The following is a 13,435-nucleotide window of genomic DNA, read 5'->3' on the forward strand; positions in this document are numbered from 1 at the left end:
GATATGGTTGATCAAAATGTCAAGCAGATAAGTTCTGTGGACACTCTGATGCAGTCTGGGACGCAGTTGGACTCCGTTTCAGTGGCACAACCTTTAGTCATTGCTAGGACAAGGAATATGAAAATTGTTCCTGTGCTTAGTGTTGTGGCTGGGGACAAAGTAGCACTGCACTTTGAGGAGCAGGATTATAGTGAGGAGGAGGACCCACCCCCTTTATTATCTCCATGAAGCTAGGAGTTTGGAACATTCGTGGTATGAATAAAGACTTCAAGCAACATGAAGTAGTGGATTTCTTTAGAGCAAATAAATTGGATATCATGGGAATAATGGAGACTAGAGTGCGTGCTCCTAAGTTTGATTATATTAGAAGGAAAGGTTTTAGGTTATTTTATGTATTAAATAACTATGATCATCACTCAAATGGGCGGTTGTGGGTGATCTGGAATAAAGCTAATTTGAGGATTACAACTATTTCTAGTGGTAATCAATGGATTCACATTCAAGTAGAGGATCCTGGGTGTGCAACTTTCCAAGTTTCTTTTGTGTATGGGCTTAACTCTCCTGAAGGTAGATATGCTCTCTGGACCTTCCTTCAACATATTAAACCCCACTTTCCTTGGGTGTGTCTGGGGGATTTTAACTGTGTTAGGAGGGTTGAAGAGAGGATCAGTGACACTCCACCAAATTTGCAAGCAATAGATGATTTTAATGAAGCTGTTTATGGGGCGGGGTTGGATGATTTGCTTACTCATGGGTGCCACTTCACTTGGACAAATAAACAGGAGGAGGGGGACAGGAAGTGGATGAAATTGGACAGAGTGTTAGTTAACTCGCCTGGCGTCTAGTTTTACTACTTCCTTTCTTTGATGCTTTGCTTTGTTGGTGTCTCGGATCATTCACCCTTGGTGGTTTGGGTGACACCAACTGAACCTCCCAGACCTAAGCAGTTCAGATATCTTAACTGTTGGGGGGATGTGCCTGCTTTCCTTGGATTGGTTAGGGACACTTGGAATGAGAATATTAGGGGTTGCACTATGTATAGGTTTGTGAGACACTTGAAGCTCATTAAACCTAAGCTTAAGTCTCTGCATCAGAGGGATTTTTCTAACATCAGTGGGCGAGTCAAGAATGCTAGGATTGAGCTGCAGCAATGCCAACTCCTTCTCTAAAAGACTCCTTTAAGTGCTGAGTTACTGAGCCAAGAGAAGCTGCTCTCTCAGGTGTATTGTAAGCTCAGAACAGTTGAATTGAGCATGGTTTATCAGAGGGCTAAGATTCATGATATCCAAATGCAGGATGCTAATACTACTTATTTTTTTGCTAAGATGGCAGCAAGGAGGAGTAGATGTCACATTAGTAGGGTTTGTGATTCAAATGGCCAGGAGTTTCACACATTTGAGGGCATCTCTGATGCTTTCCTTGCATATTACAAAGGACTTCTAGGGTCATCTTCTCAGGTCAGAAGTTTTGATGAGGATATTATTCTATCTGGGAACTGTTTGGAGGAAACCTTTGCTGCCACTCTGATTTCTGATGTGTCTGAAGATGAAATTCATGATGCTGTGTTCTCAATTGATATGAACAAAAGTCCTGGGCCTGATGGCTTCTCATCTGGGTTTTTTAGGCAAGCTTGGAGTGTTATCAAAGGAGAGTTTGTAAAAGCTGTTTAGGATTTCTTTAGGTCAAGTAAGTTGCTGAAGGAAGTAAATTCCACTATCATTTCTCTCATTCCCAAAGGTGATAGCCCTAGCTCTGTGCAGGATTATAGACCTATCTCCTGTTGTTCCACAATTTATAAAACCATTAGTAAAATCCTTACTAATAGACTGAAGAAGGTCATGCCTACCTTAGTAGGATTAGAGCAAGCTGCCTTCACTCATGAGAGATCCATAGTGGATAATATTATGCTTGCCCATGAACTTGTTGCTGGTTATGGGAGGAAGGAATTATCTCCTCGTTGTGTCATTAAAGTGGACATTAGAAAGGCTTTTGATTATGTGAATTGGGACTTTCTTAGGACCATTCTTCCCTTATTTGGTTTGCCTGAGAAATTTTGCACGTGGGTCATTACTTGTGTTACTTCACCCAGATATTCCCTTAACATCAATGGCACTTCAGTGGGTTATTTTGAAGGTAAGAGAGGACTAAGGCAAGGGGATCCCCTCTCCCCTTTGCTCTTTGTCCTTTGCATGGAAGTTTTATCTCGCATTCTCAGGAGGTTACCTGAGCAACCTCTCTTTAGCTATCACCCTAAATGCTGTAGAATTGGGCTCTCTCACCTGGTTTTTGCAGATGATTTACTGGTTTTTACTAGAGGTGATTATCCTTGATCAAAGCGTGGAAAACTCCTTGGCTCTATTTCTTGAGTATTCGGTCTCCAACCTAACCCATCAAAAACTAACATCTATTTTGGTGGAGTGACACAGGAGGTTAAGTCCATGATTCTTAATGAGACCAGTTATTTAGAGGGAGCTTTTCCCTTTAAGTATCTGGGTGTTCCCCTTCACTCCTCTAGGTTGACTAGGGATATGTACCATACGTTGTTACAAAAGATTCCGGGAAAATCAAGCTTTGGTCTAACACCTTTCTGTCTTATCTTTGGGAAAGTGCGGCTTCTCAACTCGAGTTGTTTTTGGGATAGAGAGCTTCGGTGTACTAGTTTTCTCTGCCTAAAGGAGTTATGTTGGATATTGATAAGCTTTGTAGGGGTTTCTCGGAACTACCGAGCAAAGCATTACCAGGCGTATGGTTTTCTTTTCCTGGCAGAAAGTTTGCAGGAATAGATCTCAGGGTGGCTTTGATATTCGGGAGATTCTGAGCTGGAACAAATCTCTTATGCTGAAGATGTTTTGGAGACTAAGCCTTGATACCCATTCTGTCTGGGTGCATGATGTGACCATAATTAGCGCATATTTTGCCCCCGAATTACCATTGTTTCCATGCTTTTTAGTGCCTATTTGGGTCATTTCTTATCTTTAGTTCTTTGTTTTGCATATTCTTTGAGATTTTGATCCCTTGGTAGAAAAGGAGTAAGAATCTTGCATTTTCATGGCAAAACAAGGCTAAATTGATTGTATTCAATGACCAAGCATCAAGAAGAGACAAGACTAGAAGGCCTTTGTACATATCATAGTAGAAGAGCAATGTTGAGAAAGGATCCTTGCGTCCCCAAGGAAATCCCCAAGGAATTTATGAAGAAAAGGGAAGAAAAAGAAGAAGAATTGACGCTGACCAACAATCCGAACGGATTACGGATAATCCGTCCGTCCGGCCAAAGACAATCCGAGCGTCCCTCCTTGGAATCCGCTCGGATTCCCCCTCAATAATCCGAGCGTCCCTCTCCTGAATCCGCTCGGATTGCCCAGCCCAAATCCGGCCGTCCCGACTCTAATCCGCACGGATTTCAGTACAGCACGGGTTTCATTCTTCAAGCTACGAAAAGAGAAGCCCTTCTCTCAGAAAATACCGGCTCCTCCTTGCTCAACTTAAAAAGTGTAATTACTAGTTTAGCCCTTAGTTAACCCTAATGCATCCTCCCTAATTTTCACTATAAATACCCCATTAGTCTAATTAGAGGAGCATGTTCTTCTTATCAATAATTAGTGTAGTTAATATCAATCAAATCTCTCTTCAATATTGTAATCAAGTATTAATCAAGTTTTAATCCAAGTTTTAGTTCTTTAATCTCTCTCTTGTTCTTCCTTTATTTTGGGTAATTGAAGATTATTTGGGTTATTATTGGGAGATTGACAACCTCTCAATCTAGGATTCAAGTACTTCTATTATTCTTGCTTTATTATTGGAATCATTAGTAGGTATAATCTCTTAATCCCTTTTTAATTATTGTTAATTACTTTCATTTATTCATCATGTTTCATTATGTTAGTATGATTGACAACCTTTCTAGCACGATCAACATGATAATGAGTGAGTAGTCTCTTAGCTAGGGTTTAATGGGTGATTAGGGGAAACCATCATGGGGATGATTCATGCTTAAATCAATATGCTTTCATATCTTATTTGCTTGCTTGTTTTGATCTTAATACATGCACATGTTATATTTGATGAAATGCTAAGCCTATGAATCCTTGCATTTACTATCATCTTCTATCCTTTCAACTTGACTTGTAAGACATAACCCAACTCGAGTCTTGTTAGACCATGCATGTGTTGAGTAGGAAAGATTAAGTCGACTTGTAGGTGTTGTACAATCTAATCGATTCGGCTCCGGGACCCAAACTTTCCTAGGATTGTAAGATATAACCCAACTCAATCCATCACAACAATAATTTCTTGCTTATAATTTGAGAACATGTTTGTATGATCATATCCCATGATTCCCCTATGAACCCATAACACCCTAGTGCCTTTAATCAATTGTTTACACCCCTTATTTTATTCATCTTGCTAGTTTATTTTCATTGTTATTTTAGTTTAGTGACCTTCTACACCAACTCAATTTGTGACACCCCTAGACACTACTAGTTGCAATAGAATTCTCATTTCAATACCCGTCCCTTGGGATCCGACCTTTACTTGCCTCTTTACTAATTGTAGAGTTGTTTGTGGAGTATAAATTGTGTTTTGTATCGACCATTGACCAACGACCACATATGCTTAATTGTGAACACGAAATGGCCACGATCAAAAATGGCGCCGTTGTTGGGACGGTGTTTAATTGATTTAAGATTTCTTTTTATTGTTATTAGTTGTGTCTTTCTTCACCTTGGGGAAATAAAACTCCTCAAGGTTTGTTCTAATTGTTTTCGAGTTGTTTGATATTTTGCATGTCTAGAAGGTCACAAGGTGATTTGTTACCTTTTGACCGTGAAATCGAAAGAACCTTGACGAATAATAGGAGACTTGTTAAGAGGAATTTGGGAGGTGTTGGTGAAGTTGTTCAACCCACTAGTGAGTTTGTCAATCCTTTCGCAATAGAAGGAGAAGAAAACCCATTACACATTATCCCACAAAATCCACCTACAATGCCTAAATTCTCGTCACACTCTATACCCACCGAGGAGAATCTACCAAATGGTACTCCTACACCGCAACATCTCACCGGAAATTTTATTGCCAAGTCCGTCTTCATCCAATTAGTTGAGAGGAGCCAATTCGGGGGAATGCCTAGTGAGGACCCTCATTCTCATATGGAAACCTTTTGCGATTATTGTGATGCTATCTCTCAAACGGGCGTGACTCAAGACCAAATTAGATGGGTCTTATTTCCTTTTTCGTTAATCGGCACCGCGAAGCAATGGTTGAAGGGCCTTGATAAGGCCACCCTTGGAATAGATTCTTGGAAGAAGTTAGCTCTAGCTTTCTACAAAAAATTCTACCCACCGGAAAAGACTAACATGCTAAGAGCTCAAATTACGGGTTTTAAGCAAAGGGATGAAGAATCTTTGTATGAAGCTTGGGAGCGGTTCAAAGGTGTTTGTCGCTCATGTCCTCACCATGGACTTAGCGAATGGTTTTTAGTGCAACAATTTTGGAATGGTTTATATGAAGATTCAAGGAACATTCTCAATATGGGATCAAATGGAATGTTCACCGAAGTTGATGACAATCAAACATGGAACAAGATTGAGGAAATGGCGGTCCATAATTCACAATATAGTAGACCTCGCAAGGCTACTAGAGGAGGAAAGCATGAAGTGGACTCCGTTACTCAATTGGGTGCTCAACTTAGTGCTCACATTGACACAATCAACTTGAAGTTTGAACAAGCTATGGCTAGACTTGAGGAAAACTCAAAAACATCAAAGCATCATGTCAATGCCATGACGGCATCCTCATCAATCCCAAGTGGGATATGTGAGAATTGTGGAACTTTGGGACATGACCCAAGTGAGTGTAGGGGAACAACCGAACAAGTTAATGCTTTCCAAGCTTACAAAAGTGGTACCCCTTATTCAAATTTTTACAATGAAAACACCAAGTTCCATCCAAATCTCTCATACAAAAGCCAAAATGTTCAAAACCCTCAAACAACATACACTCCACCACCCATGAGAAATCAAAATCAAAGACCCTTTTACAATCAAAACCAAGGTTACCAAAATCAAAATCCATACAATCACCAAAATGACCAAGGTTTTGATGTCCAAAAAGCGGTCCTCCAAATGCAAAAGAATCAACAAGAATTTTTCACCCAAATGCAAAAAGATAGCCAAGCAAAAGACACCACCATCAACAACATTCTAGCTCATACCAAGATGTTGGAAACACAATTGACTCAACTAGCATCTTCAAGCTCACAAAGACAAAAGGGGCAATTACCACCTCAAGGTAATCCCCCTAGACATGAAACGGTTAGTGCCATTCACTTGAGAAGTGGTACAAGATATGAAGCACCGAAGAAGCAAGTTGAGGATGAAATTGTGAAAGCTAGTGAAAATGAAGTTGTTGTGCAAAGCCCCAAAGAAGGGGAATCATCAAAAGAAGAAAGTTTAAAGAAAAATGAAGACAAAGCCAAAGAAAAGGAGCCCATTGTGATTAGACTTCCTTTTCCAAGTCGTCAAGCCAAGCCCAAATTTGATGATCAACTTGGAAAGTTCATGGAAATTGTGAAGAATTTAGAAGTCTCAATTCCTTTCACGGAATTAATCAATCACGTACCGGCCTATGCAAAGTACATGAAAGATATCCTCACAAAGAAGAAGTCGATCCGGAAACTTGAGACTATCGCCTTCACTAAGGTGAGTAGTGCAATACTTCAAGGAGTTCACCTCCAAAACTAAAGGATCCGGGAAGCTTCTCAATACCGTGTACCATTGGCGACACGACGATCAACAAAGCCTTATGTGATCTAGGGGCTAGTGTGAGTGTCATGCCGTACTCGGTAAGTAAAAGGTTGGGAATGGGAGAGCTTAAATGCACCAATATCACACTTCAAATGGCCGATAGATCGACAAAGACACCATTAGGGATATGGGAAGATGTCCCCGTGGGAATTGGGAAGTTTTTCATCCCGGTGGACTTTGTCATTGTTGATATGGAGGAAGATTCCAACATTCCAATCATCTTAGGAAGACCTTTCCAACACACCGCGGGTGCGGTGATTGATGTGAAACATGGAGAGCTCACTCTAGAAGTGGGAGATGAAAGCATAACTTTTAATCTTGACAAGACCATGAGAGCTCCTCGTTTGCATGAGCCATGTTTCATGATTGATCATTATATAGGAAAGATGAAAGGAAGAAATCGGAACTCCAATGGAGGAAGAAAATTGAAGATGCTCCATTCAAAGAGCAAGTGAATTGTGACAAGGAAAGCTTGCAAAGCTCATCAAAATCAACCAAGGAAGAAGAGGATGGCCTCATTGGCCAAGAAAAGAAATTGGGAGAGTTGTCTCCATCTAAGCAAGAGATTTTCAATGATCAACTCAATGAAGTTTGTGGTCTTTGGGACGACAAATTTGAAGGGATCTTTAATCCCTACATTGGGCATGCCATCGATCATGATCAACAACAAGGGGCACGGTCTATTGAGGACCTCTACCATAACAATGAACAAGCTTTTGATTACTTCTTCAAGGTGTTGAGCAACATCAACAACACCTTGAACATGCCCCCTTGGCATCTCATCAAGAATGAGAGCTTGGTGGAGTCCTCCCTAAACCACCACTTGTAAATATTTCTAACTCCCTAACTTACATTTCAATTCTTGTATTGCATTTTTGTCATTTTTGGATTTTTATTTACTTTGATCAAAATAATTGTCATGTAAGAGAGAAGTGAGGGAGGGACTAACAATTTTAATTGATGTGTAGTGCTTTACCTTAGTGTGGGGATGGGAATTGCCTAGGCTATCCATGCCTTATTAATGCCCCCACAATGAAGAACACAAGAAATGAAGAAGAATGGAAGAATGGTAAAGGGAAATGCATTGTGCACGAATGAAATGAATCCGGTACAAAGGACGAGAATCCGAGCGGATTCCGAGAATCCGCCCGTCTTCAACAATCCGAGCGTCCTTCCGAGAAGACGCCGTCTGAGCCTGAGCTGAAATTGAAAATTTCTTGATCGTTAAAGAATCCGAGCGGATTTACGGAAAGACGCCGTCTCATAGAAATCCGTCCGTCTTGTGAACAAGACGCCCGTCTTTTGAAGAAGAAAACAAAGAAATTTCTCTGGACTGAAATCCGTCCGTCCTGCAGCAAATCCGCCCGTCCCATCACAGAAGAATCCGAGCGGATTCCCCAGAATCCGCCCGTCTTTAGGCGAGCTTCTGAAAATTTTGAAGCTGCAGAATCCGCACGGATTGTGCCTAATCCGCACGGATTGCCCCTGCGTTTTCGAAAATTTCGACTTCTTTAAATACCCTCCCACCTTCATTCATTCATTCATTCATAAACACTACCCACAACATCAAAACCCTCATCCTCTCCATCACAAAAACAAAAACCCTCAACAAAATCCACCAAAATCAAATCAAACCATCCTTCAAACAACAAATCAATCTCTCCATCTTCAACAAAAATCAAAACCAAGAACAAAATCTTCAACCTTTAAGTCGATTTTTGATTTCATAAAGGCAAAGCCTTTCACCTTCAAATCGATTTGGGCATTCTACAAATTGAAGATTTTTGATTCTTTTCTTGGTTAGTTCATCAAATGGCAAGGACTAAGGGTGCAACAAAGGGAGCAACAAAGGCACCAAAGGCAAAGGCTCTCTCTCAAAGGCAAAAAGCTCTCCAAACAAAGAAAGCTTTGGCAATGGTGGTATCAACACCAAACTTGGAAGTGCAACAACAACAACAACAAACTTCTGTGGGAGCATCACCTTCTACTCCGGTAATCGATCAACTCTTGCATTATCCGGAGGTAACTTTTATTTCCGATACCCATAGAAAGACATTTGCCAAGTTTGCTATGAAATCAATTCAATCCACCAAATTCATATGTAAAGATGCTTTGGAGAAATTGGGTGTTCTTGAACAAACAAAAGCCTTTTTCAATGCCATGGGTTTGAAGAAATTGTTTGAAACAAAGGAATTGACATACCCTTCCCTTGTCTTGGAATTCTTAAGTTCTTTAAAAGTTACCAAAGTTGAGGATAGGGAAAATCTTGAGTTTCGTCTAGCCAACATTAGTAGACGCATTACCTTTAAGGAATTGGGTGAAATTTTGGGTCTTAGCGATGAATCGAGATATTTTAAGCATTATGGAAAGTATGACCCCGAGCCTCTTTGGGAGGCAATCTCCGGGAAGAAATTTGATGATTTTCATGCTTGTCGTGCTCTTTTGGTCCATCATCCGGGCATAAGAGTATGGCACAAAGTTGTGGGAAATACCATAATTGCTAGGAAAGACACCAATCATTTCACAAGACTTGATTTTATTCTCCTTGAATCGGCTTTGAATATCGGAAGAATCCATACCAAGCCTTTCAATTCTTTGAGGCTATTGGTTGATATATGGCTCCATGTTGATAGTGGGAAGAAGGGTACAACCGTTATTGTTAATGGCGGCCTAGTCACGGTCCTAGCCAAGCACTTTGATCCTAATTTCAATAAGGATAGCAAGTACAAGGCAAAGGAAGGTGGCCATCTTATTGATATGCCTATGATGATTAACAAGTTCAAGTGGGTTGCTCAAAACCCCCTTGACACCAAGTGTGGATGGCTTACTAGTGAGGCTCGATCATTCACTTTACCCGCGAAGATTTGTCGTCTAAGTGTCCACCGGACCAACTATCTACTTCCCCTATCCGAAGAGGCCGGGTACATCATTCAACAACAAAAGGGTGATCATGAAACCCCCTCCTCTTCCATTGTTATACCGCCTTACCCCTTTGTGTATGAAGAGTTCAAACCGCAAGGAGTTGAAATTGGGAAAGACTATGTCACTCTTCTTATGCAAGCCATGCACAAGCAAGCTTATGAAGATCGGAAGAATGCATATTTGGCTCAATATCCTCCCCTCCTACATTTAGCTAGGCAAGGACTCCTTGATCCATCTTGTCCTTTGCCTAGTTGGGCGGATAAAGAAGCCTTGTTTCCGGGTGCATCTAGGGACGTGGTGGAAAACAATGAGGTTGTTAGAAATGGTGAAGAAATTGATGATAATATTGAGGAAGAAGCAAGTGGAGATGAAGAAAGAGATGGTGAAGATGATGATGAGCAAGATAATGAAGAAAGTGATGAAGAAAGTGCCAAGGAGGGTGGCAATGTGACCACTTCTCATGAGGGAAGTGATGATGATGATAGCATGATGGAAGACTAGCCTTGGAGACTCCTACACTCCCATGGTTTGTCTATATCTCTTTGTATTTTATTTCATTTTGATCATTGTTGGTTTAGTCCTAGCAACATCAAAGGACTCACACCTCGGTTCCATTGAGGTGTTCTTACTTTTTGTTCCCATTTTTGTAAAATCCAAAATGACAATCTAGTTTCATGCATAGCATAATGTGTGCATGAACTACCCCAATGCTTTGACATTAGCAATAGTGTCTTATTTGGTTTGGGGAAGTTGATGCATACACAACGGGAGGTAATCTAAATTATCCTCTCCGTCATAACAAAAACCATGCATCATGTAGTATAGCTTAGTGTAGAATTGCATTTAGTATAGAAATCATGCATCATCTTTGCATAATTTCCATCATTTTGGCCATTGAGGACAATTCCCATATTAGTGTGGGGATGGGAATTCTAACACTTAACTTTTATTCAAAAAAAAACCATAAAAATTGAAAAATTTCAAAAATCGTAAAAAATTGAAAAATTGAAAAACCAAAAACAAGTTCATTTCCTTTGTATTTATTGTCTTGTATATATTGTCTTGTATATATTGTGTTTGTTTTATCCTTGTTCACTTTGATTGACTACGCCACATCCGAGACATGAGGATATTGAAGACCGCATGGTATGATCTTTCCAATCTCCTTTTTCCTCTTTATGTTAATGACTATGTGGCTTTATTTTGATTGATGCGGTAAAACAATGTGAACTTAGGATTGCATTTAGTTTATATGGCATATTAGTTGGTAGAATCATATGCATTAGGATGTTTATATGTTAGTTGCATCATGGCATGTAGTTTGCATGTTAGAAAAACTTTGTGAAACCATTTACTTGGGAAGCTTGACAAGTGTATATAGGCCCTAGTAGATGCTTTTTCTTCTTAAGACTTTGCTTGTTAGAATACTTGTAAAACACCCTAGGATGTGTCATGCTAGTATCCTTTGACCCATGGTTTAAGGCCTAGTCAAGAGTACCTTGTGGTGTGATAACTCCTTGGCTACCGTTTATTCCAAGGTGACCCTTGAAACCATGCATACTTCCATCATTCATCCATGTTCTACCACATTTTTGTCATCAAAGGGAATGGGCACAAAAAGAAATCAATTTGAGTTCAATGAAATGAAAAGTGAAAGAAAGTTTGCAAAAATGCATCAAATGAAAAGAGGAGCAAAAATAGAACTCCTAAGCTTCAAATACAAGGCACCCTCGTTACTAATTGGGGTGACTTTGAAAATGTTCAAAAAAAAAGAAGAAATGCAAAAAAAGTTGTCAAGCGTTGAAATGCCAAAAATCAAAAAGAAATGGCAAAGAAAGTGTTCTCAAATGTCAAATGCCAAATGAAATTGGGGGGAAAAACAAAAACAAAAGCAAACTCCCAAAGTGAAACTCAAATATCTATTGATCCCTTTATGCATCGTATCCATTTTTGTGCATGGTAGAGAGGGGACGACCCTTCTTCTTGTCTAGGCAAGAGGGGGAATTCCGCGATCCTCCAGTGTTTCTAACACCATAGGGAGTCTACTCTTAACAAAAGCATTTAACGATTGAGGACAAAGGTACCCTAGCTTGACACATTTTGGAGGTGATTTATTGGTATCCTTCTAGGCTTAGTAGTTTGAACAAATTGCATCTATGAAGGATTGTGTACCCTTGAATTGCTTCCCTTGTAGGTAATTTCCGCCACTTAGATGAGGAAAGTGGCTATTCTTTTGTAGATGCATCCATTACTTGTTTTGTGTGCTTTAATGTTTGGATGTATCGCCATTTTGGCAAGCCCCACCTTGCCTTGCAAGAAGGCATCCTACCTCATGGTTGTCTTGTTGTGAGTTGAAGGGGCGGAGTGAGACCCGCTAATTGTCAAATATCGGCTATTATTATTAGGATAGGTTAGTTTTGGTCCTAGTCTTTGTCACCTCTTTACTCGGGACGAGCAAAGGTTCGGTTTGGGGATATTTGATGTGACCATAATTGGCGCATATTTAGCCCCCGAATTACCATTGTTTCCATGCTTTTTAGTGCCTATTTGGGTCATTTCTTATCTTTAGTTCTTTGTTTTGCATATTCTTTGAGATTTTGATCCCTTGGTAGGAAAGGAGTAAGAATCTTGCATTTTCATGGCAAAACAAGGCTAAATTGATTGTATTCAATGACCAAGCATCAAGAAGAGACAAGACTAGAAGGCCTTTGTACATATCATAGTAGAAGAGCAATGTTGAGAAAGGATCCTTGCGTCCCCAAGGAAATCCCCAAGGAATTTATGAAGAAAAGGGAAGAAAAAGAAGAAGAATTGACGCTGACCAACAATCCGAACGGATTGCAGATAATCCGTCCGTCCAAAAAGACAATCCGAGCGTCCCTCCTTGGAATCCGCTCGGATTCCCCTCAATAATCCGAGCGTCCCTCTCCGAATCCGCTCGGATTGCCCAGCCCAAATCCGGCCGTCCCGACTCTAATCCGCACGGATTTCAAGACAAAGATGGGTTTCATTCTTCAAGCTACGAAAAGAGAAGCCCTTCTCTCGAAAAATACCGGCTCCTCCTTGCTCAACTTAAAAAGTGTAATTACTAGTTTAGCCCTTAGTTAACCCTAATGCATCCTCCCTAATTTTCACTATAAATACCCCATTAGTCTAATTAGAGGAGCATGTTCTTCTTATCAATAATTAGTGTAGTTAATATCAATCAAATCTCTCTTCAATATTGTAATCAAGTATTAATCAAGTTTTAATCCAAGTTTTAGTTCTTTAATCTCTCTCTTGTTCTTCCTTTATTTTGGGTAATTGAAGATTATTTGGGTTATTATTGGGAGATTGACAACCTCTCAATCTAGGATTCAAGTACTTCTATTATTCTTGCTTTATTATTGGAATCATTAGTAGGTATAATCTCTTAATCCCTTTTTAATTATTGTTAATTACTTTCATTTATTCAACATGTTTCATTATGTTAGTATGATTGACAACCTTTCTAGCACGATCAACATGATAATGAGTGAGTAGTCTCTTAGCTAGGGTTTAATGGGTGATTAGGGGAAACCATCATGGGGATGATTCATGCTTAAATCAATATGCTTTCATATCTTATTTGCTTGCTTGTTTTGATCTTAATACATGCACATGTTATATTTGATGAAATGCTAAGCCTATGAATCCTTGCATTTACTATCATCTTCTATCCTTTCAAC

At 39.8% G+C, this 13,435-nt stretch overlaps 1 protein-coding gene and 1 non-coding gene across 2 annotated transcripts; one reads left to right on the top strand and one right to left on the bottom strand.

Annotated features, from left to right (window-relative positions):
- Positions 1–224: 224 nt before the first annotated feature.
- LOC141595303 (uncharacterized) lies at positions 225–1,670 on the top strand. The gene is made up of 2 exons (XM_074415268.1): positions 225–820; positions 1,184–1,670. Exons 1-2 carry the CDS (start codon positions 225–227, stop codon positions 1,668–1,670), a joined length of 1,083 nt encoding a protein of 360 aa, XP_074271369.1.
- Positions 1,671–5,357: 3,687 nt separating this feature from the next.
- On the bottom strand, positions 5,358–5,464 carry LOC141597591 (small nucleolar RNA R71). The gene has a single exon (XR_012522819.1). It is a non-coding gene; the product is annotated as a small nucleolar RNA R71 (small nucleolar RNA).
- Positions 5,465–13,435: the final 7,971 nt, after the last annotated feature.

This window comes from Silene latifolia, chromosome 8 (assembly GCF_048544455.1).
Source record: "Silene latifolia isolate original U9 population chromosome 8, ASM4854445v1, whole genome shotgun sequence".
In the NCBI taxonomy this organism is placed as follows: Eukaryota; Viridiplantae; Streptophyta; class Magnoliopsida; order Caryophyllales; family Caryophyllaceae; genus Silene; species Silene latifolia.

Coding starts and splice junctions, on each gene's coding strand:
- LOC141595303 (XM_074415268.1), top strand. CDS start 225: ATGAAGCTAGGAGTTTGGAACATTCGTGGTATGAATAAAGACTTCAAG. Junction 821..1,183: donor TGGATGAAATTGGACAGAGT/GTTAGTTAACTC, acceptor GACTCCTTTAAG/TGCTGAGTTACTGAGCCAAG.